Source organism: Lagenorhynchus albirostris, chromosome 11 (genome assembly GCF_949774975.1).
Source record: "Lagenorhynchus albirostris chromosome 11, mLagAlb1.1, whole genome shotgun sequence".
In the NCBI taxonomy this organism is placed as follows: domain Eukaryota; kingdom Metazoa; phylum Chordata; class Mammalia; order Artiodactyla; family Delphinidae; genus Lagenorhynchus; species Lagenorhynchus albirostris.
The window spans coordinates 77685109-77705993 of NC_083105.1; the positions used below are offsets into that span (position 1 = coordinate 77685109).

The 20885-nt window shown below is 38.9% G+C and overlaps 1 protein-coding gene across 1 annotated transcript in view; it reads right to left on the reverse strand.

The window, feature by feature from the left end:
• FGD4 (FYVE, RhoGEF and PH domain containing 4) overlaps positions 1–20885 on the reverse strand; it is a 204901-nt gene that overhangs the window by 67147 nt on the left and 116869 nt on the right. The window contains exon 2 of the mRNA XM_060166600.1: positions 5283–5435. Coding sequence (XP_060022583.1) covers positions 5283–5435 — 153 coding nt within the window. The remainder of the gene's footprint in view (positions 1–5282; positions 5436–20885) is intronic.

The following is a 20885-nucleotide window of genomic DNA, read 5'->3' on the forward strand; positions in this document are numbered from 1 at the left end:
CAGCCCCATCAGATTAACCAAAATTTCAAAATCTGACAATACCAAATGTCACTGAGGCTGTGAAGAAATGTGAACTAATACATTTTGAGAGGGATTATAAATTAATACAACAGCTAAGATCTCTCCCTCCCTCCCTTCTCTCTCTCTCTCTCTCTCTCTCCATATATATATATATATATATACACACACACACAAACTTACACGCATATGTATGTATTTCCAAAATATATATCATAGAGAAATTCTTACATATCTACATAGGGTTTTTAATTTTTTAAAAGTTTTTTTTTGATCCCAACAAATATTTATTGAATACCTATTAAGTTCTGTGCACTTGACCATATCAATGAACAAAGAGAAAGATAAGAAACAAAAAAAATAATAAGTAAACCATGTATCAGAAGGTAGTAAATGCTAAGAGGAAAGGGGAGGGGCTAAAAGAACAACACAGGGGATCTGGCGGGTAGGGAGTGGGGGAAAAGGGCATACTGCAGTATTAAGTAGGGTGTTCAGAGTGGGCCTCTTTGAGAAATTCAGATTTGAACAAAGACTTAAAGAAGTTGAGGGAATTATTTGGGGAAGAGCATTCTACCAGGTGGAGTGAAAGCTAGAGACTAGTGCAGGGCAATGTGACTGGAGCCAAAGGAACAGGCAGAGCCGGTATTGAGGTCAGAGGGAGGGCCTGAGAAGGCAGAACCTGTGGAGTGCTGTAAGGATTTAAATTCCTGTAGAGTTCTGAGCTGAGGGATGATATGATATAGCTTAAATTCCAACAGGACCACACTGGCTGCTAGGTACAGAATGTAGGGAAGTAGGGTAGGATCAGGGTAGGAACAGGGAAAAGGGTTAGTGATGCTGAAAGCTCGGCTTCTGTGCACTGGTGCCGTATTGAATCTCAGGACAGAGTTTTGGGTGAAGTATAAAAGAATCGCTTTATTGCTTTGCCGGGCAAAGGGGGCACAGAGGGCACCTGCCCCAAAAAGCTGTGTCCCAACCTAGGAGGATTTGACAAGGAGTTTTATAGCAATGGGTCAAGGGTGGGATTGCTGATAAGATTAGGGTGTGTGCAGGGCCTGCACTCCTCTAATCTGGTCTCAGGTAATCTTGATGAGTTTCTCTGGTTCCTTTAATGCAGCCTCAGTTGGAATTCTCTGGTATGAAGAAAGCTGACATCTAAAAAAGCTTAAAGACATAGTTCTGTGTATCCCTTGAGGTGGAACCAGGACTTTTCCCCAAGGCTGCACTGTTGTTTCTTGGCTGCCTCTCCCTTGTCTTTGCATCCCTTCCCTTCCCGGATTAGCAAAGGATTAGCCACGGTTGGAATCTGTCCTTTGGAACGCAGAGAAGGTCATGAAGGCTGGAGTCAAGAAATGGGGGACAGAAAGGCTTCAGTGCCCAGGAGCCCCACAGGGTCCTGCTTGGTTTCATTATTAGGTTACTATATAATGGTGTTTAAAATGAGGCAGTGAGAAATAGATTCCAGATATATTTTTAAATTAGTTTTCCTGGAAAAAAAAAAAAAAGTAGTTTTCCTGAGAGATTAAACGTGAGGTTTGAGAGAAAGAAAGAAGAATCAAGAATGACTCAGACATTTGGCCTGCCCAACTGGCAGGATGGAACTGTCATCAACTGACACAATAGGTAAAGCAATTTTTGGAGAGATCCGGTAGTCTAGTCAAGGACATGCTAAGTTTGAGATATCTAGATGACTATAAATAAAATGGGCTCTACTATAGCCAATTTTACGGATAGTAAATAAACCAAAAAATTTAATTATTCAGAAATTTCCAAGTATGCAAAATAATTATTGAGAATGAAAAAGAAACTAATTGCCACTGTCTACTGAAAGAAAAATGCATAAGGAAAAGTTATAAATTAAGTATTATTCAGGGACCTTACTAAGGACTCAAGCCAGGGAGACAGCCTCTCAGCCCTGAAGAACTGCTCCAAAGAGGTAAGGGAAGAACCAAGATATATATGAACTTTTTTTTTGCTGGGAAAAACATGTAATCAAGCACAGAATGATTACTGCTCATCACAAAGAATAGACAGACATCTCATGTTAATGATTTTAGTGCTTTTCTATGTAGGGAAGATTCAAGAATCTGGGGTCATTGAAATTTTTCCTTAGATAGGTATCTTAACTTTCTAGGGTATGGTATATCCAAGCAAAGAATGCTTCCTGTTTTTCTCCATCCTAAATTCCCCTCAGGGTGTGCAGTCGGTGGGTTATTAGCTTGATTCCTGTAGAATTGGCATGGCAGTGACACTTTTTTTCTTTACACCAGTTGAAGTTTGGGGACTACCATTTGTAACATATTATACTTTAAGAATGAAACATTACACATAGAATGCTTTACTTTAGAAGCAGATGAAATGAATTACTAAGTTGAGTAAATTGAGTGTATTTACTTAAATTCTTTGAACAATAATGTGGCTTTCAAAGTTGACGAAAATTTTTTAAACATTAAGGCTTAATGATTGAGAAGTGACACTATGTGGACTTTATCAAAATAATTAACTATGGAGAATGTTGTGGATCAAAGCTCCTAAGAGAAAAAGTACAACTATCTTTAATTGCTAAGAAGTTTCAATTATATAATACAGTATTATTGACTATAGCCACTATCTAAATCCTCAGGATTTATTTACTTATTGGTAATTAATAAACACAAAAACATAAACTTGATGTTGTTCCAGACACATTACTACATAATCACCACTAATAAGTCAGTTCTCTCCTTTTAAACATCACCAAAATAAATTGTAACCATGATATTATCAGCACTCCACATGAGAAGCAAACACATAAATAAGATTCAAGTATGAGCCATTTTAGGATCTAGATCAGAGTTTCTCAAACTACTGACATTTCGGGTCAGGTAATTCTTTGTTAGGGCAGAGGAAAAGGCTGGTCTGTGCATTGTAGGATGTTGAGCAGCATCCCTAGCCTCTACCCACCAAATGCCAGTAGCAACTCCCAAATGTTGTCGCAAGCAAAAAAGCCTCCAAGTAATACTCATGGGGTCAAGAGGGGTGCAACAGGCCTGCAAAATTATCTCCAGCTGAGAACCACTGATCTCGAATAACCGTCTTCAACTGAATGAAAATTCCATAATGGACCTTGAAGCCTCAACAGCCTCATCATGCATAACTTATAAGGGAGTTGCAAGGAAGTGGGCAGAAGGGTGTCAGTGTGATAATCCCGAACTCTGAGCAGGAAGTCTCCGCTAGCATCCCCTTCATTTCTCAGCCTCAGTCACCAAAATGGTCCTAAGGATTTGGAGAAATTAAAAGTAGCTTCTCTCTACTAGAGGGTGGGAAATACTATCTGTCAGCAATAAGTAGTGCTCAGTCTATTCGGCAGCTGATCTGACAAAACCAAGATGTAGCCTCATTTCAGGACACTGCTCTCTTTATGGCACACAGTCTAAGTTTTAAACAAAGAACAGCCGAAACTAAAAGAGACATGATGATGGAGCAGGATTCATTCAGTAAGTATTACTGAAGGCCTGCTATGCTGTGTGCTAGGCACAGGGGATGTAGTAGTGTAAAAGGCAGATAAAATAACCAACATGGATGAGTTACATATATACTAGACCAATCTGTAATGAATGAGAAAAACCAAAGCAGGGATGATCAAATATGAGATTTAAGGGGTGATGGTGGGGTTAACATTTTAGCTAGGGGGGCCAGGGAAGGGCCAAACAATGAGTGAGAATATTTTGAAAAAGAAGTATAAAGTACTCTATGTAGTTTATTTACTATCTGAAAATACTCTGTCGTTATGTAAAATTATATATATAAACCCATATTCAAGATAGGAAGTAATTATATATATTTAAATAGCAATACATTGACTTCAGTATAACTGCAAACAGCAAAAAGCAAGGTCAGTGTTTTCTCCCCTAAAGAATGGGATTATTTGGCACATGGCAGCTCAGAAAGGACACTGCTAGAATTTATCTCAATGAACTAAAAAAACAATGAAGTAATGCAATGCATCTTTCCAAAACACTCTTTATAAATAATGAAATTCATGCTTTTGATCTGGGTAATTACATAAAATTAAACTGTATTTATTTCTTATATATATTTTTTACCTTATTTGAGGTCAGCTCAGGTCTAATGAGCAATATGGAATTTTGTATTATGCAAATAAAATGGCTTAAATCATGATCAGAAAATTTTCTATTTTCATATTCACAATGTTATAAGGAATATGGCCAAAGATTAAGGTTATAAACTCATGAATGAGCTAGTCATTTGAATCTCCAATTATCTGACCTTGTTTGATAGCCATATCCCATACCACCACCAATAGAGCTAGCAGTGAGAACAAAAAGAAAAATATCCCATAACCTGGAAGACTCCATTTTACCCCCATTAAAGATCTCTTTCAGAAATTCTTAAAACATAAGAACAAGAAAGAGACCAAAGTAAATACAAAATAATCCAAATAAAAATTGATTTTTCCAAAGTATAGTGATTCTGAAAATGTCTAGTATTGTTTCTTGGCTGAATGTTCAGCAATTGATATAAATGAAAATATATTAGAAAGAAACTACACATTAAGCCACAGTGTAGCATAGTTTTGTGTTTGTTACACTTCAAAAGGCCTTGCTCTCAATCATCAGAATTATAATTCTGTGCTTCTTAAAGTTAATGCACAGTTTACTAGAAATTTATTTGTAAAAGAAAGTGGTCACTGAACAAAGCATTCAGAGATTTCCACCATATAATTTTTCCCCTTGTTGGATGCTCAACTCCTGGATAGAGGGACTCTTTTAATTTCTGTGGATGACTTTACTAGGAAGCCTGAAAAGCCCCAGTTCCTTAATATTGCAAAATCACATTCTTGCTAAGTATATTAAAGCACTGTTTTAGAACAATCTGTTTCACAGACCCTCTGACATCTAGCAAGTCATGATGACTTTCCGACACACATGTTAATTTGTTACATATTTATTATGCAAACAGTAAGTTAGGCTCTTGTACTATGTCACGCATAATGCATGAAGAGATCATGTTTCCATTAAGGGGACATGTAAACAATTTATGTAATATGAAAAGAACCATAATAGAGAAATATATAAGATGTTTTAGGAGTAGAAACCCCGCCTGAGTAGGTTCACAGACTGACTTTTCTCCTGAAAAAATAAATGCACCCAGTTCCTCCCATTTAGAGCTTAAAACTCTTTCTTAGTGATCATCATTCTTCTGTGTTGCCTTCATCAATGAAGAAAGCATACAACCTGATCAAAAAAACCCCATCAGCATACCTTGTGGCTTTGGACTTGCAGCTGAGTGTTTTGCTGGAGTTTTCCCATTTATTCCCTGAGCCTCTTCATCATATACATTCTGATCAATCAGTGCGGTTGTGCTGCTTTTCAAGCAAGGTGAAACTATAGTGATCTTTGGACAGGTACTGCTGCCTGGGAGAGTTCAAAAAGAAAGAACAGGTAAATGCAGAGGTGGAACATAACTACATCTCGGGACTTAATTTCTTCTGACCCCATAAAACAAAAACAGTCACAGTTACAAGAGTATGCATTGAAATAATTTTCCCACGTGTGCTGGCCTTGACAAAGAGATTTCCTGAGAAAGATCTCATTCCACGTGCTTGAGAAACCTTATAATACACGCTGACAGAGACTGCTGACTACTACACACACACACACACACTCTCTCTCTCTCTCTCTCTCTCTCTCTCCTCTCTCTCTCCCCCACCCCCACCCCCACCCCCCGCCCCTTTCCTTGCAGGGCCATGGAAAGGGCAGAATGCAGCTGCTATGATGCAGGTGAAGGAGAGGACCAGAGGGCCCCAGCACTAATCTGTTAAAAGCGTTCCTTTCCAGCATCCAGTCAGTCACCAGTCATTGAGTGGTTCAAAAGAACAAAGCAGGAAAGCATGAACATGACAGCTGACCTAAAGACTCTAGAAGAATGGTTTGATTAAAAATGAAGAAATCATACACACACACACACACACACACACACACACACACACACACACACACACACACACACCCCATGACCCTCTTTCACTAGCTTACTCAGACTCCAAATCAACGTATTATTAATACCCATGTTTTCAAAAAAAAAAAAAGAATGACGAGAGTATGTAGATAATATTCATATTTAGTTACAACTCAAAAATCTTTGAAACACTGCAGTGCTTTAAAAAACTGAAATACATCATGAAGCATAGATGGAGAACAGATCAATTCTTAGTTCAATTTCTGATACAAGAAGTTAAATACTGAATTTCAGAGACTTTTAAAGAAATCATAAGCCAGTGTTTTCTCTTTAAACGCATGCTAAATTTTCCTTTCTTCTAGTTGACATGGTGATATTAACAACAGATTAGACCCTGTTTAGGAGAAAATAAAATTTCTACCAGGAAATTCACTATCGTTAAATAAAAGTATGCCATTTAAGAAACTATCATTTGACTAAGAAACAGTTACATTTTTACAGAATCCAAATATTTAAAATGAGAACTATTAGAGATAAAAGGCGTTAATAATTATTCAAAACAAGAAAAGCTAATAAAACCCAATCAACTTTTTGTTGAGTAAAAAAATTCCCTTTTACTTCAATTGATTGGGTAATATTGATTAAAAACTACAATACTGCTTTATTTTCTGTTCTCCCCTTAAAATATATCTAGGTAAAACAAATTTTAGAAGATATTAATAGTTCCAAGTATTGTCTGAGAAGTTATTAGAGACCCAATGCTAAAACACATTAAATGAGTTTCATCAGACGCCCTTCTGCTAAAATGGGCTGCCAACTAAATAAAGCATTGTTTAGCCAAATAAAGGCCTTGAATGCAAGATTTAAGGAACATTTGACAGCATATTATAAATTACAAACAGAAGAAATTATAAACAGAAGAAATAAAAGCTCAGTCTTTGAATGTGTGATCCTATCTACCTTCTTAGAAAAACCACATGAAGTAGGCAAAGCATATTCCTAAAATCCACAGTGTACCATCCAACCACTTAGCCTTTTAGGGGCATTAGGATGTTTGTTCCACAATGATCCCAAGAATGGCTTAGTATCTGAAAGGCCACCTGCTGGGGTCTAGTGAAGGATGGCCTTGGGGCAGAAACAGTGAAAAGCCACAGCCCAACTACAAATCAGAGGCAGAAACTGTAACTTGACAGTAAAATGAGACACTGTGAAAGCAAGAATGCAGCTTTAGAGATGATTACAGCAACAAAACTATAAAAGGAGGCAGCTAAGGAGTAAATGAGAAAACAAATTAAACTGAATCTTTAAAAAATAGATCACCACTGTAACATATTAAACGATGAAACTACTTTAATAATTAACCTATTTAGAAACAAAACATGTCTTGAATAAATAATAATTTTTAATTGAAAACTAGGCACTTAATTTCTGGATAGCAAGCTTGCAGGATCTGATGGGTTTACAAGATCATATTTATTAGATAACATCTCAGATGAATGTGATGAAACGCCTGCAGTAGGAGATCAAGTACACATCTATTTTCTTTTGAATCCATTAAAGTCATGATTACATATCTTTTGCCAGTGATAATAAATCCACAGCCAGAAACTTCATTTCAGATCATTATTTAAAACCCATCTCCAAACTTCAGCCATTATCACAAGGTATGAAAATATGGTGAAAGACACAGAAAACACATTCTTAAAAGGTTGTTAAAAAAAAAAAAAGCAAAGACAAATATGCAACAGAGACCATGCAAAGCCCAAAATCTTTACTATTATTTACTAACTGGTCCTTTACAGGAAAAGTTTGCTGACCATGGTCTAGGTCAAACATATAATGGTAAAGGAAGTTTGACTAAAATTAGGCAGCACCATTTCATTAAATCATCTTTTAACATCCTGGATATTAGCAACACAGAGGAATACTTCTTTTTGCTTGTTTATGACTGACTCAGCCTATTCACATTTGGAGACAGTCCTTATTTGGGTACCAGTTGCATAACAGGGACTTGAAACCAAAATTGTAACCAGATGGTCTACCTATTCAAGAAATTTTATATTATAGAGGCTTTCAGATTCCAATTTACCAAGAACCAGTATGAGTGATTAAACACATATCTCTGGACACAGATACAACCAGTTACATTATGTTAGCACAGGGAGAGGGGTCCTATTTACTGTCTCTTCTTGAGGATTGGTAATCTATTTAGGTACTGGTCTTAACCATTTTGCATTCCTCTGTCTTATGCTTGCTGGGTCATATCTCCTGTAAGAACTGCCTAGACAGATGTAACTGCAGGGTATCCTCAGATATTCTCAGTTAATCCAGCCTCATCTTTGACTGCATAAACCTCCCTGTTCCAACTGGAGAGGTTCCCACTATGGCTTAACTTTCATTTATGTGTCTTTTGCATAGTACTTGTGAGTGGCAGATAATCTCTCTGACTGGTTAGGGTAACTTTGTCTTTTTTTTGCAACATTTTGTGTTGGGTTTTGCCAACTTATTCTTGAATGGCTCTTTCACAAATTAAGGTTGGATTTACTCCAAAGCAAAGTCCGTTCACTTCTTGATTCTTCAGGCCTGATCTCTTGTCATGGTATCCATGACCTCAGATCACATCTTTATGACCATGTCTATAGTGCCTCACCCAACCATAATATCTCTCCCAACTGCACCAAGTCTCTAGCCCAGAAGATCTCCATGGACTCCACCCCTCAGGACAAGAGGATCTCTTGATTTAAGAGCACAGAGTAGTTTTCTAAGAGAAACAATCTTCCTAGGTGTATATTGTCCAGAAGAAAAGTGATACTTAAAAAAGAAAAAAAAAAACTAACAATATTTTGAAATAATCTTAGATTTACAGAAGAGTTGTGCCCAGGCTCTTAGGTTAGTATCTTATGTAACTACAGTATGTTATCAAAACTAAAAATTTAATATTGGTACAATACTAGGCCACAGATTTCATTCAGATTTCACCATTTTTTTCACTAACATTCTTTTTCTGTCACAGGATCCAAACCAAGATATCATGTTGCATTTAGTTCTCCAATCTGTGAGAGTTACTGAGTCTTTGCTCGTCTTTCATGACCCTGGCAGTTTTGAAGAGTACTGGTAAGTATTTTGTAGAATGTCCCTCAAACTGGGTTTCTCTGATGTTTTCTCATGGTTAGACTGGGTTTACAGGTTTGGGGGAAGAACATCACAGAGGTGATGTACCCATCTCACTGCATTACATCACTGCATGATACCAACATGATTATCATGTGGTATTAACCTTGGTCACTGAGTAAGGTGATGTCTGACAAGTTTCTACACTGGAAAATATTCTATTTATAAGACATTTTTGAACAGTCTTCTCCTATCATCCCTTCAAAGTTTCCCCACCTGTCCCACAGTTCTGGATATGGGTCATATCTCCCATGTGCTATTCAAAATGCCTGGATTAAGAGATCAATTGCACTTTTAAAAAAGCAATTAAAATTATAAAACTCATGGTTCACAACTCATTTTTCAATGAGGAACAAATCCTGAGCAAGGAAATTTATTTCAGAAAACGACTTCAGTTTCCCAAACTTCAAGACCTCAATAATAAAATCCATACCCACGTCCACTCCACCCTGCCAAATAATAAGCAAACCACAAAGGATCTTAAGAAGAAAATATGATGGACAGTTTAAGAAATTTCCTTGGACCTAGAAAATCTAATTCTAGGAATCTAATCTACAGAAACAATCTTGTGTGTGTAAAAGTATATGCATATGGACAGTCAATGCAACATATGCAGCTGTGAAAAACAGAAAAACAAAAATAAGACTGGGAAGATTTCCAAGATATTATTAAATAAAAGACAAAAAACTAGAAAAATATGTACAATATGATCCCACTTTAAAAAAAGAAATAACATACATACAAACGTGTATAACTGTACTGAAATGAATGTAAGGTAATATGGCAAGGGGACAGGGGTAGGGTGAGAGAATGAATGAGAACTTTTATGTTTTGCTGTCTATACAGCAATATCATTTAAATCTTGTATAATGAAAATGTACTTATTAATTATTTATATAAAAAAGAGAAAAATCGGGCTTCCCTGGTGGCGCAGTGGTTGAGAGTCCGCCTGCCGATGCAGGGGACGCGGGCTCGTGCCCCAGTCCGGGAGGATCCCACGTACCGCGGAGTGGCTGGGCCCGTGAGCCATGGCCGCTGAGCCTGCGCATCCGGAGCCTGTGCTCCGCAATGGGAGAGGCCACAACAGTGAGAGGCCCGTGTACCGCAAAAAAAAAAAAAAAAAAAAAAAGTTAAGATGGTAAACTTTATATTATGCATTTTTAACATAAAAATTTTAAGTAAAAAAGCATATCCCTTGCTTAATAAAACAAAAAGAAATACTAATATATTCAATTGCCTACTTAGCATCTCTACTAGTATGTGTAAGAACTAACTCACACCCAAATCTGACACCCTTGTCTCCCAACTCTCACTCAAAATTAACTGCCTTTACCATCCTCTCCATCTCAGTTAATGGCAACCTCATCTGTGCTTAGGACAAAAAGCTTGGAAGTGTCCTAAAGTCCTCTCCTTTTCTCTCAGACTCTACAGCCTATCCATCAAGAAATTCTGTTGACTCTACCGTCTACCACTACCACCTGCTCAGCTACTATTCTGGCCTAAATTACCACAATCTTTGACTGGATTACAGCAAGACCTTCCACCTGGTCTCCCTGTGCCTACGCTTGTCCTCTGTATGTGTTTTCAAACAGGCCACAGAGACCCCTTTTAAAACCCAAGTCAGATCATGTCCCTCCTGTGCTTAAAATTCTTCCATGGCTCCACATTTCACTCACAGTTTAACAACTCAACTCTTCACAGTGGCTGACAGGCTCTACATGATCTGACCTTAGTTCCCTTGCCACTGACCTCATTGCCTAGTATTGCCCCCTTGCTCACTCCGTGCTAGTCATACTGGTTCCCTGCTATTCCTCCAACAGGCCAAGCATGCTTTACAGCCTTTGGTCTAGCTGTTTTCTGCTGGAATGCTCTTCCCCCAGATAACTGCTTTCTCCTCACATCTTGGCTCAAATTGCATCTTGTCAACATGGGCTACCCTGACCACTCCATCTAGTATTACTGTTACTCACAGGGTTTCCCGCCCCCCACCCCATAGCCTTTATCACCTTCTAAAAGACTACATTATTTATTTTCTTAATTGTCTGTCTCCCCTGGTTAGAATGTAAGCCCTGGGAACATCTCAGGAATACCACCTGCCACATAAGTAGAGGCTCAGTAAATAATTGTTGAAGAAATGAATTCTAGATACTTCAGGTAAGTTTCTCTTCATTTGCTTACATTCTCATTTTCTATTTCATGAGAGGTGCTTTCTAAATTCCAACAATAAAGGAGACATGTAGCTGTTTGAGAGCTTAATCTATACAAAATTTCAAACATTTCCATTCTTAGGTAAATTTTTAAACATTCTAGGTTATTTATACACAAATTCTAAATATCGTGGGGGAAAAAAAAACAACAAAAAACTTTACCCAAGTAAACTTCCTCACAACCCAGCAGATTTCTAAACATCTGGAATTGTAGAACTATCCAGATGTTTGTCTTGATAAAAAAAAGTAGCAGCCAAAAATCCCAGCAACTGACTGAAATACTTTTATTTATTATAATCTGTAATTTTATTTACATTTATTAGAGTCACTAACTCAAATGCACTATGGCTGCCAATGTTTCAGACTCAGCATCTGATGCTACCTAAAATTATAGTATAGTACAGAGTTATACTGTCAGGAAAAGCAGATTGCTTTAGGTCTTTGAAGTTCAAAAGTAATATGAACTCAAAATAAGCCTTGAAGGTAGGTGACTGTAGATATTCATTATTTTTAAAGGTCCCATTGCTGTATGATAAAATAAAATATGTAAAAAGGCAACTGTTACTATTGTATCTAAGGTATATGCAACAACATATGTAATGAGATAAGATAAATGCAGCCTCTAAAAACACAAAAGTCATTTGTTTTTAAACTAGAAATATTTTATTTTCCTGAAACATGCTCCATAACTTTATTGAAATTTTTGCTACTCAAAAGTAGTGAAAAGGATAGTAAAATTTCTAAAGAATGCTACTGTGACTGAAGAATGCTATTGCGACTGATCCTTTCAAAGGTAAAATCTATTAGATGAACTGAAACACATCTCACTAAGATTGTCAAAATTCCAGTTTTGAGTAGGAGCTCACAGATGAGGCCCACAGCCATAGTACCTGTTATGTATTAATATATGTATGTACAGCAGACTATGTATATCACTACCATTCAACCATGGGTTCTAGGGGTCTGAATCCCTGCTCCCCACTTTCAGAGTGACCATTCATTAGGTGCCATGAGTCCCCGCATAGAAAGTGTTGAAAGTGCACATTCCACGATGCCTTCTGGGTTGGTGTTGGGCCTGGTTGGTCAGTGTGTTTTGCTGTGCCTTGGCATGGTGTTATTTTTAGGTAGAGACCAAACTTCCTCTGCATACCCCTGCACAGGGAAGGGAGCTGGTGGCAGCTCTTCCACCCCCAACCATACACCGATGGAGATTCCCCTTTCGGCTATAGTTAACTAAGAATGTTGGTCAAGATTACAGAAAAGTTCTTGCCATTTAAAGCACAAAATATTACTCTATGCCTGCAGCCATGACCAGAGGGGAAGGTGGGAGTAAAGAGAAACCACAATCAATTACATGCTGCTCCTTCTGCCTGCTTGCAAAGGGCGGTTCTAGTTGACACCATCTGAGTTGGAGAGGTTCATGGCCTGCTGTGCTTTACCCGATAAACTGATGCCAATTTATAATAACACCCATTTCTTGGTTCCTTCTTTTTTATAACCAAGTGGAAGAAACTGGGGCCTAGATTTATCAAAAGAACCTGCATTACTGCTGTACTGACAATGAGAAATATCCCTGAGAAGCTGCCCATCCATGTAATCAAGTAAGTGCTGTTTTGAAGTCATCAAACTTTTTGCCAGAGCCTAAGGTTCGTAACAGTTTTAAGTTTTGAAATCTATGAACATACATACTATAAAAGATCTCTAAGTATATTAATGTGCATATGGGCCTGCTAACTGGTGTTAGATTTCCCCAATATGATCATCTGTATCAAAAAGTCAGCTCAGGGACTTCCCTGGTGGTGCAGTGGTTAAGAATCCACCTGCCAATGCAGGGGACACAGGTTCAATCCCTGGTCCAGGAGGATCCCACATGCCATGGAGCAACTAAGCCCACGTGCCACAACTACTGAACCTGCACTCTAGAGCCCGTGAGCCACAACTACTGAAAGCCTGAGTGCCTAGAGCCTGTGCTCTGCAACAAGAGGAGCCACTGCAGTGAGAAGCCCATGCACCGTGATGAAGAGTAGCCCCCGTTCGCCACAACTAGAGAAAGCCCACACACAACAACGAAGACCCAACACAGCTAAATAAATAAATAAATACATAAACAAATGTCGGGGGGAGGGGAGTCAGTTCAGATGCTGCACATATGCACACCTAGGCAGCTTTCCTTGATCCCCAGAAGCACAACACTTGGCTGTTTCCAGGTCAGTTGTACTAGTAATTATATACACTAAATATATCCTTAGGGCAATATAAACATTCTTCAGGGCATGTCAGTCATATAACTCTAATTTGCCTAAATTCAAATCCTGGCTTCACCGTTTAATAGCTGATTGACTTACTTCAATTTCCTGATCTGTAAATGAGAATTCATAGGATTCATAACAGTACCCCTCTCATAAGGCTGTTGTGAGGATTATGATTTAATTAATTCTAGTGAAAGTACTAGAGCAGTAGCTGGCACACGGTAATTGCTATATAACTACTTGCTATTACTGTTACAACTTGTATAATACGCAATGCTGTATAATACGCAATGCTGTATAATGCCCAATGCTGTATAATGCCAGGGTAGTGGATCAGGGGACCAGATCTTTACTCTCTCCTCCCTCCAGCCTCTTAAGAACCCTACCTTTTGCCTCCTTCTATGCCCGCCCTATCTGCTTATATTTGCCCTTACCATTGCCTAAATTATGATTTACTACCACCCAGCACTTGCTCACGCTGGTTTACTGTCTTAGCAGCTGCCATTTGCTTCAGTGCCTCTGCTACGTTCAGGGATTCCCAATAGGTCATTTTGGATAAATTCCGGCCAATTAATGACTCTTTTGCAAGTTAATACAATAATGAATTATTTACAAATATGTGGCCTGGTGCATTAAACATGGTAACAGTATTAGTAATGACAATGTGATGTCTGACTTTTTTTTTTTGGCCGCACTGCGCGGCTTGTGGGATCTTAGTTTCCTGACCAGGGACTGAACCCGAGTCCTCAGCAGTGAAAGCGCAGGGTCCTAACCACTGGACCGCCAGGGAATTCCCTAATGCCTGACATTTGACGTGGAGTAGAATTTACTACAGACCATTTTAATCCCAAACAATTTAATAATTATTCTTCACCCTTTACCATGATTGTAAATATGTGTCCTGGATTCCATAACTTTTTTCATTTTTCCTCTATTTGACATTTCTTCATTTAATATGAGGCACAATTGCTGGTTTTTAAACAATCATTTTCTGAAAAGCACATTTAAGTGCTTATGACCACTTAAACTCAGTATTTAATAGCTCTCATCTTTATGCTTCCAAAGTACAAACTGTTTTTGTAAGCTCTGAGAATATCCAATGATCAACTGCAAAATGAGTAAGAAAACTTATCAAGCTTCTACTTTATTCTATTCTTTCTTTTTTTCTTTTTGTTCCTCCTTACATGTACTGAGTGATAACTCCCTAATTAAAAGTGCCAGGTACTCTGCTAATTACTGGGGACAGGAGGACAAATAAAACATAATCCTTACTCTCAGGTAATTCCTAGAGATATGCACAATTCCATAGGTGTCAGTCCCCTGCCCCCAACCCCTTGCTAACTGCAACTAGGAAGCAACTGCACTATTCACCCTATCAGCAATGGCAGAGGGTGAAGAGGAGAGGAATGGATCTGAGGCTTACTGAGGAAAGAATCAGTAAGGGACTGGCTTAAGAAGGAAGGGACAAAGAGGAGGAAAGGATAACACTTACTTAAGCTTCTGACTAACATGACAGGGAAACAGTGCCTTTCACTTTAAGAATGCAAGAAGATGGGGCTTCCCTGATGGCACAGTGGTTAAGAATCCACCTGCCAATGCAGGAGACACGGGTTCAAGCCCTGGTCTGGGAAGATCCCACATGCCGCGGAGCAACTAAGCCCATGCGCCACAACTACTGAGCCTGCACTCTAGAACCCATGTGCCACAACTACTGAAGCCCAGGAGCTTAGAGCCCATGCTCTGCAACAAGAGAAGCCCGTGCACCGCAACGGAGTGGCCCCTGCTCACCACAAGTAGAGAAAGCCCACGCACAGCAACGAAAACCCAACGCAGCCAAAAGAAAAAGAATGCAAGAAGAATAGAGTTTTGAGTTTTGTGTGAGATATTTTAGGAGCCTGTGAGACTGTTCAGGATGAACAGTCTGCCCTGATGTTCATTAGGTTTGGCCAATCTTAACGCTCCACTTGCCTCATTTTCCAATCTCCTTGTTAAAGTTTTCGGACATATTCCCTTTGATATTTTCTTTAAAATATCATTTTATTGACTATTAAGGGAGGGGGGCCAGCTGGCCCCCATGCAGGGCCAGCTATAAGAGACTCTGACCCATTTTGTTGTTGTTTTTGGTCTCAGTAATTATGGGTTAAATCACCTGTCTTTCCTTCTATAAGAAGAACTGATTTCCTTAATTTTATTAATAACAGTAACAAATATCAGTTTCCCTGGAGGGAGGGAAAAGGCACTTATTGAGAGAACGGACAGGTTTCTGGGTGTTTGTGAGTTCCTTCAGGACTCCATAGGGCTCAGCAGTCCATTAAAGAGCCCAGGTGAAAACGTAAAATAGATAGCTAGTGGGAAGCAGCTGCATAGCACAGGGAGATCAGCTCGGTGCTTGGTGACCACCTAGAGGGGTGAGATACGGAGGGTGGGAGATGCAAGAGGGAAGAGATATGGGAACATATGTATATGTATAACTGATTCACTTTGTTATAAAGCATAAACTAACACACCACTGTAAAGCAATTATACTCCAATAAAGATGTAAAAAAAAAAAGAGCCCAGGTGAAAAGTCACAGGAGTCTTCACAGCAGGTGTCACATGTGCTAGGACAACTTTCCCCAAAGTGTGTTCTGTGAACAGGATTTCTCAATGCCCCCCTCCACCACCCCACCACAACCAACCAACCAACCATGATTCTATATGAAGTATTTGTGACCTGCCAAATTTGACAGTTTTATCTTGCAGACTCATGATGCCAGTGGGCATACTAGAGGCCAATGCAGAGCACTACAGTAAAAAACAAAAACAAAAACCTATTTAACTTTGAACCCAGTATACATCCATGAAAGCTTTCCATCATTTATTACAAATTAACATCCCATGGAGCATGGAACACATTTTGGGACAAGTTGCCCCAGGGACTCCTCCCATTCTAACAAGTTGCTTGGGCTACTTCCCATACTTCCCCATCTCTACTGCTCCTGACTTCCCCATAATCATCTTGGCTGCCCTCATGACTGTGACTCTCAAATTATGAACTGAAACTCCAACCCGGCCTTGGCTTTTTAGACATGACCCTGCTGTCCCCAGCTTCAATGCTGCCCAATCCCATAATGTGCTGACCACAAAAGCAGCATTAGGGGCAGACCCAGGATGCTTGAGTCCTGCACGTGGAGTCTAAAACTGGAGCAGCGCTCAGCTTAAAAAATCAGATGAAATTACGTTCTGTAATCCTGCCAGTCTATACTTCCTCTCCATTCTCTCCACCTCCCTCTTCCTCTCACATGCATAATCCCACAGCCTAGCAGACAAACGCATGTAATTTAGTAAACACAAAAAAATCTCCAAAGGGACTTTTTCTTTTCTTAAAGTGGTTATAAAACAGGATGTAAAGTATTATAATAATTAACAATGCAGAGAACAGTAATATGTAGAATAATGCAGGCAGTTTCATTTCATTGAGACAAGTATCATAAGACCTCTGAATATAAAATTACATCACTGGGGCTTCCCTGGTGGCTCAGGGGTTGGAAGTCCGCCTACCAGTGCAGGGGACACGGGTTCAAGCCCTGGTCCAGGAGGATCACACATGCTGCAGAGCTGCTAGGCCTGTGTGCCACAACTACTGAGCCTACGCTCTGGAGCCCGCGCTCCACAACTACTGAGCCCGCATACTGCAATACTGAAGCCTGCGTGCCTAGAGCCTGTGCTCCGCAACAGGAGAGGCCACCGCAATGAAAGGTCCGTGCACTGCAACAAAGAGTAGCCCCCACTCGCCGCAACTAGAGAAAGCCCACGGGCAGCAACAAAGACCCAACTCAGTAAAAAATAAATAAATAAATTTTAAAAAACCCGAAAGGACATCACTGGCCTTTAATTTGGAGAGTGGCAAGCAGATACAACTGTTCCTTTGTTCTGTGACTTGCCTGTGTGTTTAAACCCCAAGATCAGGCAAAACATTTTATAAGAAGCTTGACTTTTTCCTAAAGACTTATAACCCACATACAACAGGGTATTAGGACAGACTGTGCTCCCTGAAAAAAACAATTTTTCAAAATAGGCTTTTCTTAACTGATTTGTTTTCTAGACATCAAGAGGAGTTTGTATAAATGCAGTGCAATGCATAGCTTCAGACAGGGATGCACTGATGCTAAGATGTCCTTCAGTAACACACACACACAAATATCTATCCTGAATGTCACAAAAAAATTAACCATCATAACTTGGGATTTCATAGTGCTTTAAAACATACACAATATACAACCAGTATGCTTGCAAATGCTAGTACTGTTCTTACTACTAGTAGTAATAATGGTAGTAATAAAATCGAACAATATTGTTTATTCTGAGCCAAGTATGAGGTATGTGAAGTACTTTATATGCATTATTTCATTTGTTCCTTTTAAGAATCCTATGGTAGGATAAAGTAAGGTAGGCATTTTAATGTCCATTATAAAGATGAGTCAACTGAGGTGGTGTTAAGTGACTAGGCTGGTGTTAGATGTCATATCTACATATAGTTTGTAAGTACCTTCGGGGCTGGGACCCTAGCTCATAATCCTTTGGCTTTCACTCAGCGGGTAACAAAGTGATTACATCTGTTATAGTATAGCTATCTGCCATGACTCTGTGCCTCTATTTCAGCAAACACTATGCAGCTAGGAGCTTCCAAATATCCAAGACATTAAAAAAAATATCATACGAGATTAAAAAAGAAGTATGAGATAAGAATGGGAATCTTATCTGGAGTCACTAAACAGCGTCCCAGACTTCCTTGCCTCCTCCCAGCTTTGAACCTCCTCCTCACTTGCTCTTCAGTTCTTCCAATTTCTGATCTCTTTGCTCTAGGATGAGTCTCTCCATTACAGACTCTTAGACATTCCCTCTGGAAACCAACGGGCATAGTCCCTTAGGTTCACTCCATGCTAGTCTAGTCCTACTTAGCTCTTGGCTACACGGCTGTCGCTTCTGCTAGACCTGACCCGGACCTCTTCAAGGAGAGGTCAGAAAGACCCCATGAGGCACGTTCACATGTCATACCATATTTCACCTTCAGCATCCATAAAAGGTATGTAGGACAGATATCTGCATATTATAGTTGAAGAAAGTAAGGTTGGTAAATAGTGGTAAATCTAAGAGTCACACCAGGTTTTTGATTCCAAGGTCAGTGCTCTTTCCACTACAACTGATGGCCCTGTTGTCAGGCTTGTTTGTATTTTGCACTGGAAATGAGCTCATGATCTGGGGCTGTATTTCCAGTATTTCTGGGGCTGTGAGGGCTCATCAGTATTTGCTCTGCTTGGCCAAAGACTCCACTCACCAGATACACTATAGTGATCTTAAATCCAAATGAATTGAATTGTTTTGAGAAACTAAACATACTCTTTAAATTGTTAATGACCCGCTAGTTGTCACAAAACCAAGTTTAAGAAATATTTTGAGTTTTTAAATAAAGTCTTAGAATCTACTCTAAGAAATTAAGATAATAATAAATGTCCTCAGGGAATCAGGTCTCTATTCCTTTCAAAAATTCTACTAAACCCAGCAATTACAACCTGCCACAGACCTCAAAGAACTAAAGTGCGTTTCTTCTTCATAGCCGGAATATGTGCCAACTTTTCTCCTACCCGAAGACTGGTTATAAGAGTAGGCTGGAGATAAAAGTAATAAAAGTTAAGAATTGCATGTATTCAGTAAGCATTTACTTAATAATGCTTAATAAATGCTTAATTCAGTAAGCATTTATTTAGCACCTTGCTAAACTGTGCAATATGGGGAATATAGCCAATATCTTATAACTATAAATGGAGTATAATCTTTAAAAACTGCAAGTCACTATATTGTACACCTATAACTTATATAATATTGTACTTCAACTATACTTCAATTAAAATGAAGGAAATGAAGAAAAATATTTAGCACCTTGCAAGAATCAGTTAACAGAATCAGTGCCAGGCACTGTATAGGATCAGTAAGATCTTCAAACTGCTTTCAAGTAGGAAGATTAGAATGCCCTTCAATCAGGGAACTGCAAACTACAGCCTGTGAATCCCTCAGAGATCTACAATCCACAGTTCACAGGCCAAATCTGGTCCACCACTTATTTTTGTTAATGAAGTTTTATTGGAATACAGCCACATTCGTTCTCGTACATACTGCATATGATGTTTTTCGCTAGGTTGGCAGTTAAGTAGTTACAACAGAAATCATATGGCCCACAAAGCCTAAAATATTTATCATCTGGCCCTTTACAGAAAAGGTTTGCAGACCCTGACCTAAATAATCAAGGCAACAAACCATGGATTAGTACTATAAATGATACAATGTTATCACACTATTATTATAGCACTATGTTATAATACATTTGTACTTTAATTTTCCAGAATCAATCTTGGTTCTGTCCCCAGCTAGCAATGTGACCTTGGGCAAGGAAAACCCTCTAGGTTTCAGGGAACTCACTGGCAGCATCATAGCACAATTGATCTAGCACAGCTGGGGTTACAGATGACTCTGGGATGTATTTGGTAAATTAACAATGTTATAGGGTATAACCTTTAGTTTGTTATTGGTCTAAATCCCACATGCCTAGCATGCTAGTGATTCTTTTGTCTTCCAAATATTTTTCACAAGAACTATCTTCCCCAGCTACCTATTGCGTGTGAACAAATAAGCCAACAGGTCATGCTTCTTGGTCAGTGCTGCTCAACCATGAATCACCTGTGGAGCTTTAAAAAAGAAAACTATAAATACCTGGGCTGAAACCCAAGCCAATGAAATCACTATCTCTAGGGAGTGGGACCCAGGTATCAGTGTGTTTTAAAGCTTCCCAGGGGATTCCAATGTGCAGTTGAGATTGAGAACTACCATTCCTGGTATCCTGGTAACAGGCTTGGATCAAATTAGTATTTTCAGTAGAAGCCATATAAAATAGATTTCATAATTTTAAGCTGTTAAACTAAAGTTCCACCAAATTTATATCATAAAATGGGGATTCCATGAAGACTCTGAAATTTTAATAGAAATGATTTAGGATTGCAGCATCAACTGACTCCTGTTTAAGTCACAGCTAATAATTATATGCTGAGCGTGAGGCTCTCTTCAACATCTGGTTGATAAACTTATCTGATTTTAGAATCTACTACTGAAAAAAAAATAGACATCCCCTGGTTCATATGAAAAGCTACTAATTAGGAACCTTGAGAATTCAAAAGAGAGATTATTTCTGGCCGATGGAGAGTATGGCAAGCTTTGCTTTGAAAGAAGAGACTTCTGAAAACAATAA